This window comes from Aquarana catesbeiana, linkage group LG10 (genome assembly GCF_042186555.1).
Source record: "Aquarana catesbeiana isolate 2022-GZ linkage group LG10, ASM4218655v1, whole genome shotgun sequence".
NCBI lineage: Eukaryota > Metazoa > Chordata > Amphibia > Anura > Ranidae > Aquarana > Aquarana catesbeiana.
This window is the reverse complement of record NC_133333.1, coordinates 254,307,444-254,329,901: the sequence shown is the minus strand read 5'-3', so window position 1 is coordinate 254,329,901 and position 22,458 is coordinate 254,307,444. Positions and strand designations below refer to the sequence as shown.

At 46.0% G+C, this 22,458-nt stretch overlaps 1 protein-coding gene across 1 annotated transcript in view; it reads left to right on the top strand.

Annotated features, from left to right (window-relative positions):
* The window catches only part of LOC141109923 (uncharacterized), a 70,238-nt gene extending 48,617 nt beyond the window's left edge, over positions 1-21,621 (top strand). Inside the window, exons 12-18 of the mRNA XM_073601176.1 lie at positions 3,864-3,933; positions 5,979-6,011; positions 7,710-7,811; positions 9,890-10,104; positions 12,553-12,707; positions 16,643-16,882; positions 20,852-21,621. Of these exons, the coding sequence (XP_073457277.1) occupies positions 3,864-3,933; positions 5,979-6,011; positions 7,710-7,811; positions 9,890-10,104; positions 12,553-12,707; positions 16,643-16,882; positions 20,852-21,044 (1,008 nt within the window). The 3' untranslated portion in view covers positions 21,045-21,621. The remainder of the gene's footprint in view (positions 1-3,863; positions 3,934-5,978; positions 6,012-7,709; positions 7,812-9,889; positions 10,105-12,552; positions 12,708-16,642; positions 16,883-20,851) is intronic.
* Positions 21,622-22,458: the final 837 nt, after the last annotated feature.

Here is a 22,458-nt window from a genome sequence, read left to right as displayed (position 1 = left end):
CACACGTAAACTTATGTATTGTATTGTAACTGTACTGTCTGCCCTCATGTTGTAAAGCGCTGCACAAACTGTTGACACCATATAAATCCTGTATAATAATAATAATAATGATGGGGGGAAGAGATAGAGAAGTCCAGGATTATGGGTGGGGGGGGAGATACGGGAGTCCAGGATGATTGGGGGGGAGAGATGGGGGAGTTCAAGATGATGGCGGGAAGGGGGAGATAGGAGTCCAGGATGACACACGGGGATTGGGGGTGTGTACTTTGAGGTGTTTGTATCATGCAGGGCACAGAAAAAAATCAGCACAAGGGGCAGTACTTGCATATCCCCCTCCCTCCCGCAAAGTTACCATCTATTGGTCACCTCTGTACCCCCTCACCACCTCTGTTCCCCCGTCCACCTGTGTTCACCTCTGTACCCCCCATGTCCACCTTTGTACCCCTTCCACCTCTGTACCCCCCATGTTCATCTCTGTACCCCCCCCATGTCCACCTCTGTACCCCTTCCACCTCTGTACCCCCCATGTCCATCTCTGTACCCCTTCCACCTCTGTACCCCCCATGTCCATCTCTGTACCCCTTCCATCTCTGTACCCCCCCATGTCCATCTCTGTACCCCTTCCACCTCTGTACCCCCCCGTCCACCTCTGTACATCCCCATGTCCACCTTTGTACTCCCGTCCACCTCTGGGTTCATCTCTGTATCCCCCCCATGTCCACCTCTATACCCCCCCATGTCCATCTTTGTACCCCCGTCCACCTATGTTCACCTCTGTCCCCCCTCATGTCCACCTCTGTACCCCCTCATGTCCACCTCTGTTCCCCCGTCCACCTGTGTTCACCTCTGTACCCCCCATGTTCACCTTTGTACCCCTTCCACCTCTGTACCCCCATGTTCATCTCTGTAACCCCCCCATGTCCACCTCTGTACCCCTTCCACCTCTGTATCCCCCATGTCCACCTCTGTACCCCTTCCACCTCTGTACCCCCCATGTCCATCTCTGTACCCCTTCCACCTCTGTACCCCCCCCGTCCACCTCTGTACATCCCCATGTCCACCTTTGTACTCCCGTCCACCTCTGGGTTCATCTCTGTATCCCCCCCATGTCCACCTCTGTACCCCCCATGTCCACCTCTGTACCCCCCATGTCCATCTTTGTACCCCCGTCCACCTATGTTCACCTCTGTACCCCCTCATGTCCACCTCTGTACCCCCCACCACCTCTGTTCCCCCATCCACCTGTGTTCACCTCTGTACCCCCCATGTCCACCTCTGTACCCCTTCCACCTCTGTACCCCTTCCACCTCTGTACTCCCCATGTCCATCTCTGTACCCCTTCCATCTCTGTACCCCCCATGTCCATCTCTGTACCCCTTCCACCTCTGTACCCCCCATGTCCATCTCTGTACCCCTTCCACCTCTGTACCCCCCATGTCCATCTCTGTACCCCTTCCATCTCTGTACCCCCCATGTCCACCTCTGTACCCCCCATTACCATCTATGTACCCCCCATGTCCACCCCTCACTTCTGTACCCCCCCCCCATGTCCACCTCTGTGCCAGCAATTCTCTGCAGTCTGCACATATGGATCCCCTGCCCCTTCTCTCCATGTTGTTCTTTCTTACCTGGTCACACGGCGGTGCAACACAGTCTCCACCTATCAGACCCAGCACACAGCCAGAAAACTTCACTCGGCTGTGTGCTACACAGGTCTGCCAGGCGGGAGTGGGGGCGGGAGGAACACAGAGTGCCGCTCTCGCTCTGTCATTGACTCTGGTGCGCAGCTCCTGACAGAGGGAGAAGCGGGACGAGCGGGCTCAAACACATGAAGCCCGCAGCTGTCCCGCTCTCCTGTATAATTAATTTAGCCGCTTGGGAGAGCAGGGGGGATCGGCTCCCCCCGCTACTCCGCAAAAACTGCGGGCAGCGCAGGGCTTAAGTGGCAGCTGCTTTGGGCCCCACAGCAATGACAGGGCCCAGGGCAACTGCCCCTTTTGCCCTGCGTTAAAGACGGCCCTGCCTATCTCACATACATGCACACAAACTAGGGCTAATTTAGACAGGAGGCAATTATTCTACAATCATGCAGAGGCGTTGCTAGGGGGTGGCTTTTGGGGCTATAGCCCCGAAGCTGGGGCCCATAGCCCCGAGTCTCTGCAGGGGTCACCAAGGGGAGGGGAGGTTCTCTGGGGACCCTGATATAAGTGGGGGCTCTCTGGGGACCCTGATGCAAGGAGGAGGATCTCTGGGGACCCTGATTTTAAGGGGGAGGCTCTCTGGGGACTCTGATTTAAGAGGGAGGCTCTCTGTGGACCCTAATGTAAGGGGGGCTCTCTGGGAACCCTGATGTAAGTGGGGGCCTCTCTGGGGACTCTGATATAAGGAGGAGGCTCTCTGGGGACCCTGATGTAAGGAGGAGGCTCTCTGGGGACCCTGATGTAAGGGGGGCTCTCTGTGGACCCTGATGTAAGTGGGGGGGCTCTCTGGGGATATACATACACACACACACGTATATTACTGTATATACATGTGTATGCCCGCCCAAGCATATGACTTTCTTTACTATGCTGCTATGGGCTCTAGCCCCAGATCTTTTGTAGACCTAGCAACGCCCCTGCCATCATGTAATTGGAGGAAACAAACACATGCAGAACATATAAACTCCATGCACATAGTGTCCTAGTTGGGATTCAAATTGAGGGTCCCAGTGGCACAAGGCAAGAGTGCTAATCATCAAGCCGCTGTGCTGTCCCAATTACCACTTTCTACTATTTGCACAGCCTTACTAGGATGCTTGGAAGTTTTTATGGACTAGAAAATAAATAAACATACACACCACCAAGCTTAAAGATGCCAGCTTCACTCCTGATCTTCTACTGTTTTCACAAACCAAGCAAGCAGAACATTGCTGTGTGTAATGAGCATGAAAGCTGAATTAATAGCCAACTCCACACAAAACTGGGGAGTAAAATCATATGCTGGCTTCTGATAGTATGATACCACCACCAGAATTCACAGTTCTGCCCATCTGCTGCAGCCATAAAATAGAATAGGGATGAGCTTGGGTTCGGCCCAAATCTAATCTCATGCCTGACAAAGACAATTGTTGGTGTCATGCTGCCCCCATACAATGTAGAATAAATAGGTCATTGGGGAATATGACTTAAGCCTCGTACACACAATATGATTATTGGCAGGGGATTGTCTGTTGACAGACTGTTGTCCTAAAATCTTACCGTTATTACACTCCTTTTGACAATTGTTTTCCAATTTTCCACCAACAAATGTTGGATGATATGCTAGTAAATTTTCGGCGGACAACGGTTTGACGTCAGATTTTCTGATGGTCAGTACACAAATCCGTCACACAAAAGTCGAAAGTACAAACACGCATGCCTGGATTTATTGCTCACCAAACACGAAATTAGCAGAAGGGGCCCAAAGGGTGGGACTCAAGAGCTGAAATTCCTCGTAGTACGTCACTACGTTCGTGTTTGTGGCACGACAATTGTGTACCGTTAGTATACAAGACAAGATCCTGGAACACGCTCTTTTGACAAAAATCAGATGCTCGGTTGGCCAACAATCGTACCGTGTGTACGAGGCTTTACAGAGACTGAAACCAATGTGGAGGGGAAATGCAAATTATTCCAGGGAAGTCTCACCATTGGAGTGATGAAAGAACCTGGTGTGCCCGCATTCTCCACTGTTTCCATTGTGGGGAATAAAACAGATAGAAGAACATGAAGTGGATGTTGTGACTTTAGCATAGCTGGGGTGTTTCTTGGATACAATTTGCCGTTATTTCATCAATTTCACTTGTCTGGAATTTCTGTTGAATTACTTTTATTTCCTTACAGACCTGCAGCTCTCAGTCCATAACAATTTCCCAGTCAATTGCAGGAAACATTAGAACCTTTATGAATGCAGGTAAGTCATCTCATGTTCACAGTTTTGTTACAGTAATGTTTTGTGTTCCTTCAGTCATATATGTGGGAAAAGGTTAAAACTTCAAAGTAATACAATTTGCAGAGGTTCTAACCCTTCACTGTTCTAAAAAAATATGTCTTTTTTGCTCCACGTGTCATACTTAGCCCTAAAGCAGGTGGTCAGACACTACAGCTGGCTTCTGTGTTCTTCACCTATAGCAGCCCCCTTTGCCATAAGGCAAGCAGGCCTACCAGTATTCGGTTGCCTGCAGGACTTATACTCAATGCTATAGTGCCTGGCCACCACGCCGGGGCAGGCGCGGACTGAGCAAAGCAACCAGGTACTTGTTGTTGGCAGACAGGCAGAGTGGTTCAATGACAGTCCAGGTAAAAGGCAGGCGTGGTTCAGAATACACAGGGTCAAATCCGTAGTCAAAAGGCAGGCTGTCAGACTTTCACGTACCTGACTGACGAACCCGATATAGCAGGGGAAGGCCTCCCTTACGTATCTGGTTCCCAGCCCCTGGTAGTGTAAACAGAAGGCACGGGAGCACAGAGTGGTATAAGAGCCTGGCGGGTGACTTGCGGAGTTAAGGCCCAAGATCCTGGTGCAAGCAGATTGGAGGTACTTGGTAAGCTGGAGCACAGTTGCAGAGCAGGAGCAAAGTAGGCAGGTCCGGTCACAGGCAGAGTTGGCAGCAGGCGGTCAGCACAGTACAAGGGAGCAGGCAGGTTCAAAGTCCAGGTCACAGGCAGGATCGGCAGCAGGCGGTCAGCGTGGTACAAGGGAGCAGGCAGGTTCAAAGTCAAAGGCAAGCCGGGGTCAGATGCAGGCAGATAGCAGGGGAGAATCTGATAGACAAGCCGGGTAACAGGGAGATCAAACTTTCAGACAGGCAAACAGGAAGCACTGGAACTGGGAGCTGCAGATCGGACAGCACCGAGCAAAGTGCACCAACACACTAAATAGGGCGATTGGCGCCAAACACCGTGCGCAAGTGCGCCAACGCGCGCACCGGCGCGAACCGGCGCACACCAGAATGCCTGACATTAACTCTGTTCTGGGATCTTCTCTGACACAGGCAGAGTTCAGAAAGTAGTCGGTATCCAATCCAAGGTCAATAACAAGGGAATCCAAACAGCAGAGCAGGGCAGAAAAAAAACAGAGGACTTGCATGTATTACAAACGCAATATCTCAAGCATGAGACCGCAGGCTAGGCTGCCTTGAATCAGGTTTAGTCTCCACCCAGAGACTGGCCACATCAATCACCTTGCACTGTGATGCACTTTACCCAAAACCAGAATGCTGGAATGAGACCAGCAGCTGTCAAAAAACGTTTTACATGCTCTTGATATCCCGTATATTTAACAGACCAAAAAGGGAGCAAATTGTCCATTGTTAGGGTTTTGTCAGAGCTGGGCTCCTGATATTTATGAGCAGCTCTTTTCTGTTAGTGCACAGAAGCTTCTGAGCTGTCGGTTAATTACCAGCCACTCATTGTTTCCACAGTGACTCACCTGGTTACCATTACCTACCTCATTAGTCCAGCCTACAGCCAGCTGCTTTTGGCTATTTAAAAAGCTTTGCTCATTTTCTTCCTGCCCTTGCGTGGTCTATGATCTCCAGTGTATTCCTGCTTGTGTTCCTGTGTAAGACTTGGCCTGGCTGACTTCTCTTTCGATACCTGTTCCTGTTTTTTGCTCCTTACTACGCTGACTTCTGGCTTCCTAACCCCAGCTCATCTGATTACCCACTCTGGCATCCAAACCATGGCTTCTGTTTTTGACTAGGTTCCTCAACTGTGTTATTTTTTGCCATTTCATTAAAGGTGTGGTTTTAACTGCATTTTCTGCCTCCACCTGGTTTATGGTTCCTGACGGGTTTGTTGTCAGGGATTACAAACATTTTAACTTCCACGGTGAACACAACACAATTATTTCGGCCCACAGTGAATGTGAATATCATACGATATATATATCCAGAAGAATGAGTATCAGTCCAGTTGAGGTCTCCAATTAACAGATATGTTTTTCTTTATTTCCAGCTGATTACTATTACAATGAAAATTCTGCTAACGGTAAGTAAACTCTTACATGGAGAATTTTAATGGTTTAAAGTGGAGTAGCTAAACATGTTCAACCCCTTTACAGCAACAATACTCTTGTTGCTGTAAAGGGGCAGGGTGGGTGGACCTTAACGTTCCTTAACATGGACCTTAACTGCCATCTTGTTGTGGAGGGCACTTTGCTTGTGCCCCCAGGAACTGTGACTGCGCTGTAACCGAAAGCTCACGTTCAATTACCATTAATTAAGAGGTAGGTGACATTAGGAGGTAGGTGACATCAGCGTCATACAGCCAATCACAGTGCCGCATGATCTGGAGACCTTCCTACAGGCCTTGGGCATCAGGACCCATTTAAAGTATTTTATTGTTCTGTGTGTCCCGTATATTTTACAGACCGAAAAAGACAGCAAATTGTACATTGTTAGCAGAAGCGTAGCCTGAAGTTTGTGGGCAAAAGATGACCTGGGGTCCTCCACTACCACCCGCCGCTTCCACCTCATGCCAAGATACACTCACTGCATGCCAGTACTATTTACACAAGGATGCCCTTTGACTATATGGTGGTTGTTTCACCGTCTCTCTTCTCTCTCTCTTTTGCTGCCAGCTGCATGTGCACACAAGGTGGGTTCTGCCAGGTGAAAGGCCTGCATGTAAAAGAGGAAACTCAGAGGGTCCGGCTGGGGTCGGTGGGCCCTCTGGCTTCCAGATTCACATACAAGCCCAAACCTCTTTCATCCAACAGCTCAGAGCCTGACCTGCCTGCCCCCACCTTGTGTGCTTGTGCACGGTTGAGCAGGGCTGAGCAGGGAGGGGCTGTACTGAGCTGGGTGAGGAAGACTGAGCAGAGAGAACACCGCTAAGGGAAAGAGTTTGCCCTGTCGTCCTGCGTAGGTGAAACCGGAAACTCACAGGGTTAGGCATTGGCCTGGACGTGCCCCTTCCTGGCCAGCTTTACTGAATTACCTACACAGGGTAACATGACAAGCTCTTTTCCCCAGTGACACAGTATAAAGCCTAATGTGACAGGGGGTCCACACAGGCCCATGGAGCATGGGCAGGGTCACCACTGAGACCCCTGTGATCCCTTAGGTTCTGCCCATGATTGTTAGTGTTTACAAATGCTTAAATTTTTGTGGTGAACACTATCTAATTATTTCAGTCTACAGTGAATGTGAATATTGTATGAGATATCCAGAAAAATTTACCTTAAAGGGGTTGTAAACCTTTGTGTCTTTTCACCTTAATGCATCCTATGCATTAAGGTGAAAAAACACCTGGCAGTGACCGGCCCCCCAGCCCCCCCATTTTACTTACCTGAGCCTTGGAGCTTCATCCGGCAGGGACGCGCTCTTCCTCTGCCCAGGGTTCTCGGCTCTTGATTGGATACATTGGCTCCCACTGCTGTCAATCAAATCCAATGACGCGGTCACTGGGGGGGGCGGGGCCGAGTCATACATTCAGCAGCTATGGATGCCGAATGATGGACTCGGAAGCGCGCCCGTAAGGTAACCCCCCGGGAGAGCGCTTCTCCTAGGTTATCTGATGTGGGGAGGAGCCGCGAGAGCCGCCGAGGAACCCCAGAAGACGGTGTTTGGGGCCACTCTGTGCAAAACGAGCTGCACAGTGGAGGTAAGTATGACATGTTTGTTATTTTCTTTTTTAAAAAAAATAAGCTTTACAATCACTTTAATGTCTTTTCTATCTCTCCAGTGGCTGTGTCTGTACCCTGTGGAAGTGATTCCTGTGCTAATGATGAGTATTGTGACAATAATACTACCTGCCAGTGCGATACAACTCTCTATACAAACACAGGTATGGTATGCTATAATACTATGGTCATAATGGACTGTGTGCCATTTAAAACCAAAAACTGCATTTTCCCATAAACCATATGAAGTTCATGTAACACATATCAATGTAAGGGGGCACTACACTGACCATCAATGTACTGATCACTAGTGTAAGGGGACGGGGCTACATTGACCACAAGCAGTCAATGGAAGTTTAATTTGGCTTTAACTCTTTGACTCTAAGGCAGCTTTTTTCTCAGTCCCTGGTCATTTTTGCCACCTTAAAGTGGGTGTATATAATGTAGCGCTTACCCCCACAGAAGCTGCTGGTGATGATGGGTCCTCTGTTCTGCCACAACTCTCTTAACTGCTCCCCACTGACACACCTGGTTATATACTAAAGCTGTTTACACCTGTGAGCTTAAGGGTTAACAGGCTACAACTTTAGGAATGTATAGGAATAAGGCCACAAACAGCTGGCGCTTTGAGGTTAAGATTGGTAGGCTTTTGGTGGGGCTCTTCTGTAGGTGGTGAATTGTCCCTTGAAGAGTGAGGTTGGATAATAGGAAATAGGTTTGTAAGTAAGCCAGTCTCTATTTGGACTTATTGTGTGTGGCTGGCATTCAAGATATACAGTTCAACTCAGCTCTCAGCTCACCACTTCCTGACAGTTGACTAATCTGGTCCCAATTGCTTCAGAATCAGCAGATTCCCATTGATCAGATCAGTGCCGTTGCTATGGGGGTGCGGGGGGCAGGCAGCACCGGGTGACACCCGCCAGGGGGGTGACACCATGGCCGCCACCTGCTACTACACTGTATTATAATTGTATTGCTTGCACTTGTGAAGCGGTGCGAGCAGGGCAACAAGCCATGCAGGGGAGTGAGGCTGCCTATAACACTACCCCGTCAGGTTAACCTGTCACTCGGTCCCTCTGGGATCTCCAATATCTCCTGAGGCAGGAGTTGGTGGGCAGAGCTGGAGGTATGGCTGCCTCCTCCACTCCTCCCACAAACTCCTTCACTATGGCTGATCCCGCAGCTGATGGAGATAGAGGTGAGGACTCAGTAGCCCCACCGGGTCTTCATCTCCAGGCATCATGCTGTAAGTTACTGCACAGTGCACACTATCCCTGCACAGTCCTAACCTGCCCTATGCCCCCCCCAACCTGCCCTATGCCCCCCCAACCTGCCCTATGCCCCCCCAACCTGTCCTATGCCACCGCAACCTGCTGTATGCCACCCCAACCTGCCCTATGCCACCCCAGTCTGCCCTATACTATCATTTACAAGGACTGTTTGGGGGTGTGCCCCGTGACCATGCGCTGCCTGCAGGGCACTGGGCAGGATAGATGGGGGGGTGACACCATGTTTTGCCGCACCAGGTGACACCAACCCTAGTGATGCCACTGGATCATATCCTGAAGACACAGCAACTCTTTCTCTCAACTCAGTCTCTGAAGGCAGCTCCAGCAGCTCTGCTGTAGGTCCAACTGACCCTCACGACAGATGTGTCCCCATCACTCTCCCCCTTGGACTGCCCCAGCTCTGGGCAGATTTGCCAGGGAAAACGCTGAAACTCTCCTCCTACCAGATGTAGGGATTCATAGGAATTACAGTCCACAGCCTTCCAGCCTTCATTAACAAGCATTGTCCAGTGCCCCTTTAGGAACTACAATTCCCGTTATCCACAGCTCCTGCACAGTGAGTCCTATCTTATTGTTCCATTGGCTCTTCTTCTCCTACCCACTGATAGGATCTGATTCTGCTCTGTAAGGGGGGGGGGAGAAGAGTACGTGGGAAATTACACTGAGCCTACTCTTGTCATACAGATCCCGCAGCCTGCAGCCATTCGCTCGGTCGAATAGTGGTGGTAATGGGGGGGGGGGGGGCCAAGTGGGTGGGGGGCACAGAGCCGGCTCAAACACCCATAGCCCATCTGATGTTTTTATTAGACTGGTGTGTGTGTGGGGGGGCAAGCGGGCAGACACATTGCCGGCAGCCCTCGGCTACAATAGAAAACCCCTATAGAGTATAATGTACATCAAGCACATCACCTTCTCATCTCAGAAATTCTGAATGAATTTATTCTTTTTTTCAGGAAGCCTTCCATTTGTAAATCTTACTTGCACTGGAGAAAAGTTCAATATACAAGTGTCAAAATGTTGGTTGGAAGCAAACGGTTATAATACATCCAATATGAGGCTGAGCAACGCCAACTCCGAGTGTTGGGCAGTAAGGCAGATTGTGGATGGAACATCGGAGATGACCCTTCATCGTCCATTGATAACCTCCGACTGTAACACTGAAGCTGTGGTAAGTTCTATTTGTTATATAAGAGAAATAAAACCAGAAACATTAAAGTCTGTATAGACAAAAAAAATTATATTTTAGGATTTGAATTGAATAGAGAAAGTTTAGAACCCTTGTCATGTTTTTTATTTTTTGTTGTATTGATCCCCAGAAGAGTGTTTTACCCTCTATGTATTTTTTCTTCAATTTTGTAAGAAAAGAAATAACAAAACAGATACTTTGTGTTACATGCCTCAGGCTCGGCAGACCACATTAAAGCAATAATAAAGCCGAAGTGTTTTGCATTCATGAAAAAAAATACCCCAACCCTCCCCATCCTCAAACACTAAACTGGTGTCCCTTGTCACTTCCGATGGGTCCTCCAAGTCTGAACCATTCCCTGAACTTCCTGGTTGTAGAGGAGATAGTGAAAAAAAAAAGATTGGCTTCTGCAGCTGAATGAGAGGAGGAATCAGGGGTGTGGCTGCTGGGCACTTTGTGTGTAAATGGATGCACACAGCCCCAGCTTAGAGGGCACATACATGGGTGCCTTATTAACAGCCAGCTAGTTAGAGGAGACACCAGTTCATAGGAGCTGAACTCCAGGCAGATATAAAAGACACAAATAACATTAATTTTGGTCTATATTACCAAAAGTATTGGGACACCTGCCTTTACACACACATGACCTTTAATGGCATCCCAGTCTTAGTCCGGAGGGTTCAATACTGAGTTGGCCCACCCTTTGCAGCTATAACAGCTTCAACTCTTCTGGGAAGGCCGTCCACAAGGTTTAGGAGTGTTTCTATGGGAATGTTTGACCATTCTTCCAGAAGAGCATTTGTGAGGTCAGGCACTGATGTTGGATGAGAAGGGCCTGACTCCCAGTCTCCGCTCTAATTCATCCCAAAGGTGTTCTATCAGATTGAGGATAGGGCTCTGTGCAGGCCAGTCAAGTTCCTCCACCCCAAACTCGCTCATCCATGTCTTTATGGACCTTGCTTTGTGCACTGGTTCAAATAATTTGGTGGAGGGGGGATTATGGTGTGGGGGGAGGGGGGATTATGGTGTGGGGGGAGGGGGGATTATGGTGTGGGGGGGAGGGGGGATTATGGTGTCGGGGTTGTTTTTCAGGGGGTTGGGATTGGCCCCTTAGTTCCAGTGAAGGGAACTCTTAAGGCGTCAGCATACCAAGACATTTTGGACAATTTCGTGCTCCCAACTTTGTGGGAACAGTTTGGGGACGGCCCCTTCATGTTCCAACATGACTGTGCACCAGTGCACAAAGAAAGGTCCATAAAGAAATGGGTGAGCGAGTTTGGGATGGAGGAACTTGACTGGCCTGCACAGAGCCCTGACTTCAACCCCATAGAACACTTTGGGGATGAATTAGAGCGGAGACTAGGAGTCAGGCCTTCTCGTCCAACATCAGTGCCTGACCTCACAAATGCTCTTCTGGAAGAATGGTCAAACATTCCCATAGACACCCTCCTAAACCTTGTGGACGGCCTTCCCAGAAGAGTTGAAGCTGTTATAGCTGTAAAGGGCGGAGCCAACTCAATATTGAACCCTACGGACTAAGACTGGGATGCCATTAAAGTTCATGTGTGTGTAAAGGCAGGTGTCCCAATACTTTTGGTAATATAGTGTGTGTGTATATATATATATATATATATATATATATATATATATATATATATATATATATATATATATATATACACACACACACAGTTGTCGGAAATTCCGACAGCAAATGTCCGATGGAGCATACACACGGGCAGAATTTCTGTCAACAAGCTCACATCGAACATTTCCCATTGTAGAATACGATCGTGTGTACGAGGCATTACAGTCGAGGTCATCAGAGCTCAGGCTGGGAGAAGGAGGATCATCACAAGGAGCCTGTTAGTTCATGTGCTATACTAGTATGTGCTGACAAGAAGCATGTTGATAGGAGGAGAGAGTGACAAAAAGATGAGTTCATTGGTCCTCTGCTTCTAGGTCTAGGATGACCTAGACCAGTGATGGCGAACCTTGGCACCCCAGATGTTTTGGAACTACATTTCCCATGATGCTCCACTACACTGCAGAGTGCATGAGCATCATGGGAAATGTAGTTATGGGGTGCCAAGGTTCGCCATCACTGGTCTAGACTCAGAGGAAGTAGGGTGAATACTGCTGAACACCAAACTGAAGACATCTATTGGTAAAAAGTACTGCCGGAGTAATATCTTGAATGAAGCTAAATCTTGCAGCAAAAGTTGTTTTTTATTATACTGTATCTTTGGATGAACTATTCATAGTATCTAGTTGGTTTTGGCCGGAGTTCTGCCTTAACAAAGCTGGAGACTTCCTTTATTGACTGGTCAGGGAATACACTGACATTAATAGTAACTGTTTGTTAATGTGCAGATTACTGTATGGTGGTAAGTTTTCTAATACTGACTTCTGTGCTTCGTCTCTCTACAGGTGAATTCATCCCATGTCACATACACAAATCAGCTGTATATTTTTGGCAAGACGGATCCAATCCGAACACAAAATGACGCCGTCATGAATATATCCTGCTCTTTCCCGCTGCATATGAATGTGAAATCTAATGTGACTCTGCACCCATTACCCGAGTAATTATTATTACATAATGTCGGTCTTTCAGGAATCCATGCTGACTAACTCTAATGCCCCGTACACACGGTCGGATTTTCCGACGGAAAATGTGTGATAGGACCTTGTTGTCGGAAATTCCGACCGTGTGTGGGCTCCATCACACATTTTCCATCGGATTTTCCGACACACAAAGTTTGAGAGCAGGATATAAAATTTTCCGACAACAAAATCCGTTGTCGGAAATTCCGATCGTGTGTACACAAATCCGACGCACAAAGTGCCACGCATGCTCAGAATAAATAAAGAGACGAAAGCTATTGGCTACTGCCCCGTTTATAGTCCCGACGTACGTGTTTTACGTCACCGCGTTCAGAACGATCGGATTTTCCGACAACTTTGTGTGACCGTGTGTATGTAAGACAAGTTTGAGCCAACATCCGTCGGAAAAAATCCTAGGATTTTGTTGTCGGAATGTCCGAACAAAGTCCGACCGTGTGTACAGGGCATTATGATATTGGATTCCATCACATACTCCTATAGGAGGTCCTTTAGCAAACACCTTCCCTGCAATAGAAGCTTAAATGAGAGGTCTGCACTTACTGGTTGAAGAACGTAAACCCTTCCTAAATATAGACACCACACTGGCCTTGTGCCAGGTCTTAATAAATTACAAACAAAACCTTAGATATAACTGAGCTCAACTCCCCTAGGATACATGGGTGTAAGACATAGGCATTTGCGATACGTTTTGTTACGAATCAAATTGCAGATGAAATTTTCATTATTTGGAGATTTGGATGTATGGGAAATTCTGAATCACAATAGTAACACAATTTGAAATAAATTATAACAAAACAAAATGATCCGAATTTGAAAAAGAATTTGAATTTAAATATAAAATTAAAATTAGAAATGGAAACATATTGCAATAAGTACAGAATAATGTGGTGATTCCTATTTAGTCTGCTTAATAGAATAGAATGGACCAGAACAGAAAATAAAAGAATTTAATAGATAAGGAAAGGAAAGGATAAAAACGTACATAGCCTTCTTCCAAAATTATAATTTTGAATCGATTTGAAAATAATGAATATACAAAACAAATTGGAATATAGCAAGCAAATTTCGAAAAAAATTTTTTCTAACATAATGATAATGACAAAACAAATTTATTAACCTAACGAATGAACCCGAAACAAAACAAAACTTTCCATTGTGCACATCAGATCGGGAGGAAATGTCCCGGCAATAGAAGAGTTTCTTTTTTATAACCCGTGTCTCCTCCCTTCCTTCTGCTTCTGTGTGAATCGAAATTCAGATGAAATTTTCATTATTTGGAGATTCCGATGTATGGGAAATTAAGAATCATAATAGTGGCGAATTTAAATGGATTCAAAATAAGTTATAACAAAACAAATTATCCGAATTCGAAAATTAATTTAAATTTGAAATGGAAACATTTTGCAATAAGTACAGTGCGGTATAAAAGTGAAAAGGGTTATGATTCCTACTTAGGCTGCTTTATAGAATAGCATAGAACAGAATAGGAACTCAAGAAATATAGTAGATTAGGAAAGGAAGGGAAGGGAAAGGAAAGGAAGGGAAGGGGAAGGAGAAGGAGAAGGGAAAGGGAAGGGAAGGGAAGGGAAAGGAAAGGGAAGGGAAGGGAAGGAAGGGAGGGAGGGGAAGGGAAGGGAAGGTAGAGAGGGAGGGGAAGGGAAGGGAAGGGAAGGAAGGGAGGGAGGGGAAGGGAAGGGTAGGGAAAGGGAAGGGAAAGGAAAGGGAAGGGAAGGAAGGGAGGGAGGGAGGGGAAGGGAAGGGAAGGTAGAGAGGGAGGGGAAGGGAAGGGAAGGGAAGGAAGGGAGGGAGGGAGGGGAAGGGAAGGGAAGGGAAGGGAAGGGAAGGGAAGGAGAAGGAAGGAAGGAAAGAGAAGGGAAGAAGGAAGAGAAGGGAAGGAAAGGAAAGGAGATGATAGGAAAGGAAATGAAAGGAAGAAAAAGGAAAGGACAGGGAAGGGAAGGGATAAAACGCACATAGCCTTCTTCCAAAATAAAATTTTGAATCAGTTTGAAAATAACGTATCTACAAAACAAATCAGATTGCAGCAAGCAAATTCCAAAAACAAATCTTTCTAACATAATGAATATGACGAAACAAAATTATTAACTTAAAAAATGAACCCAAAACAAAATTTTCCATTGTGCACATCTCTAGTTAGCCATTTGAATTGAAAATGAAATTGAAAATGAATTTAAATATGAAATGGAAACATTTTGCAATAGATACAGTGTGGTATAAAAGTGAAATAAGGTGATTATTCCTACTTAGGCTGGTGAATAGAATAGAATAGAATAGAATAGAACAGAGTAGAAAATAAAATAATATAATATATTGGAAAAGAAAAGAAAGGGAAGAGGAAAAAGAAAGGGAATGGAAAGGAAAGACGCCCATAGCCTTCTTCCAAAATTCAGAATTTTGAATTGATTTGAAAATAAAGAATATACAAAACAAATCAGAATACAGCAAGCAAATTCTGAAAACAAATCTTTCTAACACAATGAATATGACGAAACAAAATGATTAACTTAACGAATGAACCCGAAACAAAACAACATTTTCTGCTGCACATCTCTAGTTAGCCATTTGAATTTAAATTTGAAATAGAAACATTTTTCAATAAGTACAGTGCGGTATAAAAGTGAAATTAGGTGATGATTCTTATTTAGAGGAAAGGAAAGGAAAGGAAAGGGAAAGGGAAAAGGAAAGGGAAAGGGAAAGGGAAAGGGAAAGGGAAGGCGCCCATAGCCTTCTGACAAATTTGGAATCAATTTCAAAATAATGAATATACAAAACAAATCTGAATTTAGCCAGCAAATCCCGAAAGGAAATCTTTCTAACATAATGAAAATGACGAAACAAAATTATTAATTTAAAAAATGAACCTGAAACAAAACAAAACAAGTTTCCATTGTGCACATCTCTATAAGCTATCTGGACCAAGTGTTTCCAAGTGATCCTGGCAGATCGGGAAGAAATGTCTCTGCAATAGAAGAGTTTTTATGTCCCGTGTCTCCTCCCTTCCTTCTGCTGCAGCCTTCAGAAGATAGATATTCGCTCCTGAGTGTCACCTGTCATGCTGTGCGGTTCCTTCCTTCCACCCCCTATGTCTCTGCTGAGTCCTGTAGTGACATCGGGGTCAGGTGAAGGAACCATGGCCTGTGCTGGTAGATACAGGAATCCCACACTTCTGGAAGTGTAGAATACTGAAGAGTCTGGTGGAGGCTGCAGCACAGGAACGGAGGAAAGGTAGGAGATATGGGCCATCTGAGAGGTGAGTATGAAAACTCTTCCATTGCAGGGATGTTGCTTCACTATTATTTTTTTCCCTGACATGGTCACTTACATGTTTTTTTTAAATTTCAGGTACTTGTATAGCGCCAGCAATTTACGCAGCACCTTACATATACCGGTACATTGTACATTCACATCAGTCCCTACCCTCGAGGAGCTTACAATCTAAGGTCCCTAACACACATTCATACATATAGTAGGGCCAATTTTTAGACAGGATCCGATTAACCTAGTAGCATGTTTTTAGAGTGTGGAAGGAAACCCATGCAGGCACAGGGAGAACAGGGAGAACATGCAAACTCCAGGCAGATGGTGTCGTGGTCGGGATTCGAACCAGCAACCCTTTTTGCTGCTAGGTGAAAATGCTAACCACTACACCACTGTGCTGCCCATATGTCTGTTTCTTATACATATTCATTTTGTATATCAGCTTCACCTATACACAGAGCAGAAGAAGAGATCTAATAGGATTTGCTCGTTCTTTATCCTCAGTGCAAATATTTCAGTTCTGTGTACACTCTGTATAATACCATAGATGCATGGCCACATACCTGCAAGGGTTTCTAGGTAGGTAACCTTCTGTTGTGTGTTTATTTTCCAGGACCACAGTAATAAACGTCCCTACAGGAGATGCAAGTTATACAGCCGTAATGATGGCCTATAAAGAGAGCACATATACGACCCCTCTCTCAGAAGATGACCCCCTGACTGTGGAAGATATTATTTACCTTTCAGTGAGAGTACCAGATCTGGATGTGAACACCTTTAAACTCAAAGTGGTGAATATTTATGCCTCTCCTACAAATTCAAGCGACCAAAAGTACTATCTTCTTCAGAACGGGTAAGTACACAGTGCACTGGGTTAGGAGTTCTGTGCGTTATTTTTACACTTTGACTACAAAAATAATTCACTGAATGCCCAGAACAATATCTCACCTGAACCACCTATGTACCACCGTACGTTTATTAATGGATTGGCCCTTTATTTACCCAGCGCCATTTATAAACAACACTTGGTATATAGCCATCGGGGGGCCTATTAGCTGGGTGATTGGTGTACCCAGCTGTCACTGTATCTAGGGGGTACATACCATATAATCCCTATGATTGGTCATCACAGCGATCACATGATGTTCTTTACAGTGCTGATCCCTCCCCTCCGCCTCACAACAACAAGGAGAAGGAGAGAGATCAGTACTTAGGAATGGGTACACAATGAATGGATCAGGGGCTGTAGCTGCTGATCCATTCATTCTGTGGCAGTGACACAGGGATCTTTTTATAACCCTTTCCTGATGCCCTCCTCTCCTACACATAATAACTACAATGATATATCCATGTGACTTGTAAAATGAACCCCTCACCTCCATGTTTTTTTTCATTTCCCAAAAAAAATTGTGGCAAAAAATGAAATTGCCCTGGGGTGTCCCTTTCCAAGAAAGGGTCATTGGTGGGGGGTTTTCATACTTTTCTGGCTTTTTCATTTTAACAGAAAGCAAGGGAAACTATTTTTTTTAAATGTTTGGTCTTCTTTCAATTATGTAGAAAAAAAAAATAAAAAACCTCAGTGCTCATACAATAGTACAAAAAGAAAGTTCTATTTGTCTAAAAAAAACTAATTTGAGTACAGCATGGCATGATGGAGTAATTGTCAGTCAAACTACAACAATGCTGAAAATAAAAAAAATGGCCTAGTAATGAAGGTTGGTACTCAGGTGGGTAAGAGGTAGGTTGCTGAAGTGTTGGCATGAAGTTCTGAATGCATCTGGACAAGCCAACTTGAACTCCTGCAGTCCATCTTTACAGCCCAACTCAAGACAACTTTTTCCCCCCATTTTGGATGGAGTGGGGAAGGGTTAGAACCCCTGTAATTGGTCTGAGGCGCTTTTGACTTGCTGATCCATGCTTGTGACACCAGGACTAGAATTGAGGAGATGGTGTCATCTAAAAAGTAGGGCACAGACAGCAATAAAAACCAGGGAAGATGTTCTCACTCCTTACCACATTGCTTGCTGTCTATGTCTTCATTGGAGAGATCTTTCATCATTTCATGTCCCTGTATTTGTGTGTCACCCGGACAGGAAGTGAGGGGAAATATTTTCTCAAACAGCAATACAAGCCTTGAGAAGGGATTAGGTATGGAAGGAGGAAAGTGACACAAAGCCAACCTATTTCAGGGGTGTTAGGGAGTTCGCCCTATTAGGGCTTCAGGAACTTGGGTATATGCAGAGGTGCTGGACTAGATAGGGTGACCATTTGTGAAAAACTCAACAATCTTTGTATGTGGTGTAGCATTAACTCTCGGTAGAGCTGCTGGTTTAAAGCAGGCTTGTTACCTTCACTCTCAATACCTCTGTTTCACCGGCACCGGGTCTAGGGTTCCGTTGAGTTTACCTCTGGACGATATAAGCACCAAACACTTGAGTAGGTTTTCCAATGCTTTAAGGAACAAATAAAGGAAGTAGCAGGAAATAGGTGGAAGGAAAGCTGCAGGGAAGCTCAAATACCTTTCCTTAGTATTCTTCAGAACATTCTTTGGAATTGAACACTTGTAGTTGAATGCGCTCCCCTTGTGGGATTCAATCTTTGCCCGCCTGGATAGACCTCTCTCACTTGTCTAGCAGCCAGTATGCAGCACGAACTAAAGTCTCTGCCACAGACTTGTTTGGGATAAAACCCGTGCGATCCTCTGCCTCAGAATGTATTAGTTTGCGATGAATGTCAGACACAGTACTTGGACCTTTAAGCCAACCCGGCAGTACTATGCAGTAGGATTACTTCAGGATACGTCCTCCAACCGAGTCACCAGGCCCCTCTCCAGACCAGCACTCTGCATGATCCTTCCATGATGGGTCCTCCCCTGGGATCTCCTCGGTTGTCCAGCTTCTTCTCTCAGGATAGACAGCTCAGGACCATTCCTCTGCTGCTGTGGTAGGCCCCAGACAGGCTTCTGGCCCCACCCACACGCCGCAGCGACGTGGGCCTTCAGAACGGAGGACCACAAGGTGGTACTCTTAACACATACCTGTCGGCCAGGAGGGCCAGCAGGTGGCTGAAAAACGAACCCTAGAACATGGCGTCTGTCCCATAAATACCCTCTCCCAGAATGCAACTCGGAAGACCACCTCCACCGAGTTGTCTCCGGGACAGAGGAGCACTCTTACACTTCAACACGTTGCTTTTCCAACACTGGCCCATGGCGACAACGACACCCACCGGCACAGTGTGGAACTACACGCAACGTCAGCCAAGCTGGAACAGAGGCAAATATAACTTCCTATAATAACTGACCCACTAGATTTACCTATCAGTGGTAGATTAAAATCTACCAGCGCTACAGTGGCTTTCCCAGTTGCTTTAGACAGCAAGCAATACATACCTAACAGGGGTTCTAACCCTGACCCACATTGTATTTGTAATTATAAAAAAGGTTAGAACTACAGAGATCCCAAAATGATACAACATTTTAATGCAAGGCTGGAGTCACACCTTGGTATTTCTGCTTGATATATTTTCCATTGAAGGGCCTATTAAAGGAGAAGTATGGCCACAGCCATTGGCCCTACTTCTCCTAGGGATTACAGAAGTGCACACAGTGGCATCACTAGGGTTGGTGTAACCTGGTGCAGTAGAATATGGTGCCCCCCCAAAGGGTGGAGGGCCGGGAAAGGGGGCCCCCTTGATTAAAGGGGGCTTCCAGATTTTGATATGCCCCCCCGCCCCCAGACCCCGACAACCACTGTCCAGGGTTGTTGGGAAGAGGCCCTTGTCCCCATCAGCATGGTGACAAGGTGCCTGGGGGTAGGGGGCACAGAGCCCCAAAGCACCCATCCCCCATGTTGAGGGCATGTGGCCTGGTATGGTCCAGGAAGGGGGGGGGCCCGCTCGCTCGTCCCCCCCGTATCCTGACCTGCCGGGCTGCATTCTCGGATAAGGGTCTGGTATGGATTGTGGGGGGGACCCCCACACCGGTTTTTTGACGTTGGGGTTCCCCCTCAAAATCCATACCAGACTGAAGGGCCTGGTAAGGTCTTGGAGGGAGAACTCTATGCTGTTTTTTTTTTTTAATTATTTTTGATGTGGGTTTCCCCTTCAAGAACCTCAGAGCACAAGTCGCATGCCAAAGTCGGATCAGTTAAGACGATGATCCGACTATGATCTGTCTTCAGTGATATTCAATGACTGAAGTAGGATCAAAGTCAGACTAAAGTAGTGCAGGAACCTTTTTCAAAGTCGGACCGACTTGTCTCAGACCAGTTAAGATGGCCCCCATAGGGAAACACTCATTTATACACGTCATGTGACATGTGCTCCCAATGTCCAAACGTTTGTCGTAGCAGTGTGAACCGGGCCTAAAGGTACAGGGACACACTGAACACCCAGCACATAGCACCTTGGCTGCAAAGGTGTCAGTGTGTTACCTGACCTATATCAAGCATACAAATAGTGAGCCGCTGCCCCCCATCTATAACTGGCCTACAACAAGGAGCATTGGAGGGCAACAAATGACAGAAAACAGCCAAGGAAAAATCCAAACTCTACTTACTGACCAGCTTTTTCCTTGGATTTTTCCTTGGCTGTTGGTTGAGCTTCCCCACCAGGCCTGTTTGTGCTGTTGACCTAGTGTTTTAATACAACGTTCTTTGCAAATTGGAACTCTGCCTAAAACTTTTGCATAGTACTGTATATTTAAAATACTGTATAATGAACACATGCCATGTATTGTTCACCTCTAATAGTATGTACCAGTATTGTGTTCTAATCTTTAAATTACAGTAACTGAAAACTGATGAAAGGTTTCTGTATCCAGGTGTCCAGGTAGCGATGTACCTGCTGACCAGCTAACAGTGGACAGCAATGGAGTCGGCATTGAATCTCGGTTTGCTATGAAAGTCTTCCGGATTACCAGTTCTAGCACCGTCTATCTCTATGCCGATCTTGCACTCTGCACTACTGATTGTAACACGGTAAGACTCAACATACACATAGAGGGTGTTCTATGATTTCTGTACTGTACATGAAAGGGCAGCCAGGGCTTCTTTAGCTCTATGGGCAAACAGTCAGATGCCCAATTTGCCCACTGGTCCAAGTGGCCCCCCCAAGCCCCAGGCATTTTCTTGCTCTGGATGAGATTCCATTAGCCTGAGGGTGGCAGGTTTGGGGGTTAAGAGAAGCATTTATTCTGATATATGTTGACTCTATTCAGGAAGGCAGTTGCCACCATCCCTATTCATATAGTTTGGTTTGAAAAAAAAAAATAACAAAATAACTGTTTATGTAAAAAAAAAAATGTATTACAAAATCTCTAAAATAACACAGACACTTAAGGACTGGATTTGCCCCCTTAATGACGAGGCCGTTTTTTTGCGATACGGCACTGCGTAGTTTTTGACTGACAATTGCGGGAACGTGCAACTTTGTACCCGTACAAAATTGGCATCCTTTTTTTCACACAAATAGAACTTTCTTTTGGTGGTATTTAATCACCGCTGGTTTTTTTTGCACTATAAATCAAAAAAGACTGAAAATTCGATAAAAAAAAAAAAAAATTCTTTGTTTCTGTTAAAATTTATTGCAGAGTATTGGTAGAGTATTGGTAGCGTATTGGCAAGTATTGGCAGAGTATTGGCGAGTATTGGTAGAGTATTGGTGAGTATTGGTGAGTATTGGCAGAGTATTGGCGAGTATTGGCGAGTATTGGTAGCGTATTGGCAAGTATTGACAGAGTATTGGTAGAGTATTGGTAGAGTATTGGTGAGTATTGGCAGAGTATTGGCAGAGTATTGGTAGAGTATTGGCGAGTATTGGCAAGTATTGGCATAGTATTGGCAAGTATTGGTAGAGTATTGGCGAGTATCGGCGAGTATTGGCGAGTATCGGCGAGTATCGGCAGAGTATTGGCAGAGTATTGGCGAGTATTGGCAGAGTATTGGTGAGTATTGGCGAGTATTGGCAGAGTAATGCAGTTTTGCAGATTATTTACATTGAGCAGCGCTGTGGGCACTAAACATCCAGCCCACAGCGCTGCTGCAATCTCTCCCCCTCTCCCCTCGCACTGTACCGATCGGTACACAGAGGGGAGGGAGGACCCAGCGTCATGACGTGACGCCGGTTTGTTTACATGTGATCGCTCCATCATTTGACGGAACGATCACGTGGTAAACGGCCGCGATCAGAGGCTATTTACCGTGAACTGGCGGTCACGGATGCAACATTCTGGACGTCCACTCAGAACTAGCCGACCACGCTGTAGCCATCTTTCGGCTATGGCCCCGTCGGCAAGTGGTTAATTGGTCTGCGCAAAAGTTATTGCGTCTACAAAATAAGGGATAGCTTTATGGCATTTTTATTATTATTTTTTTTTACTAGTAATGATCTAGTAAAATTGGTGCGATTTTTAGTGGGACTGCGACATTG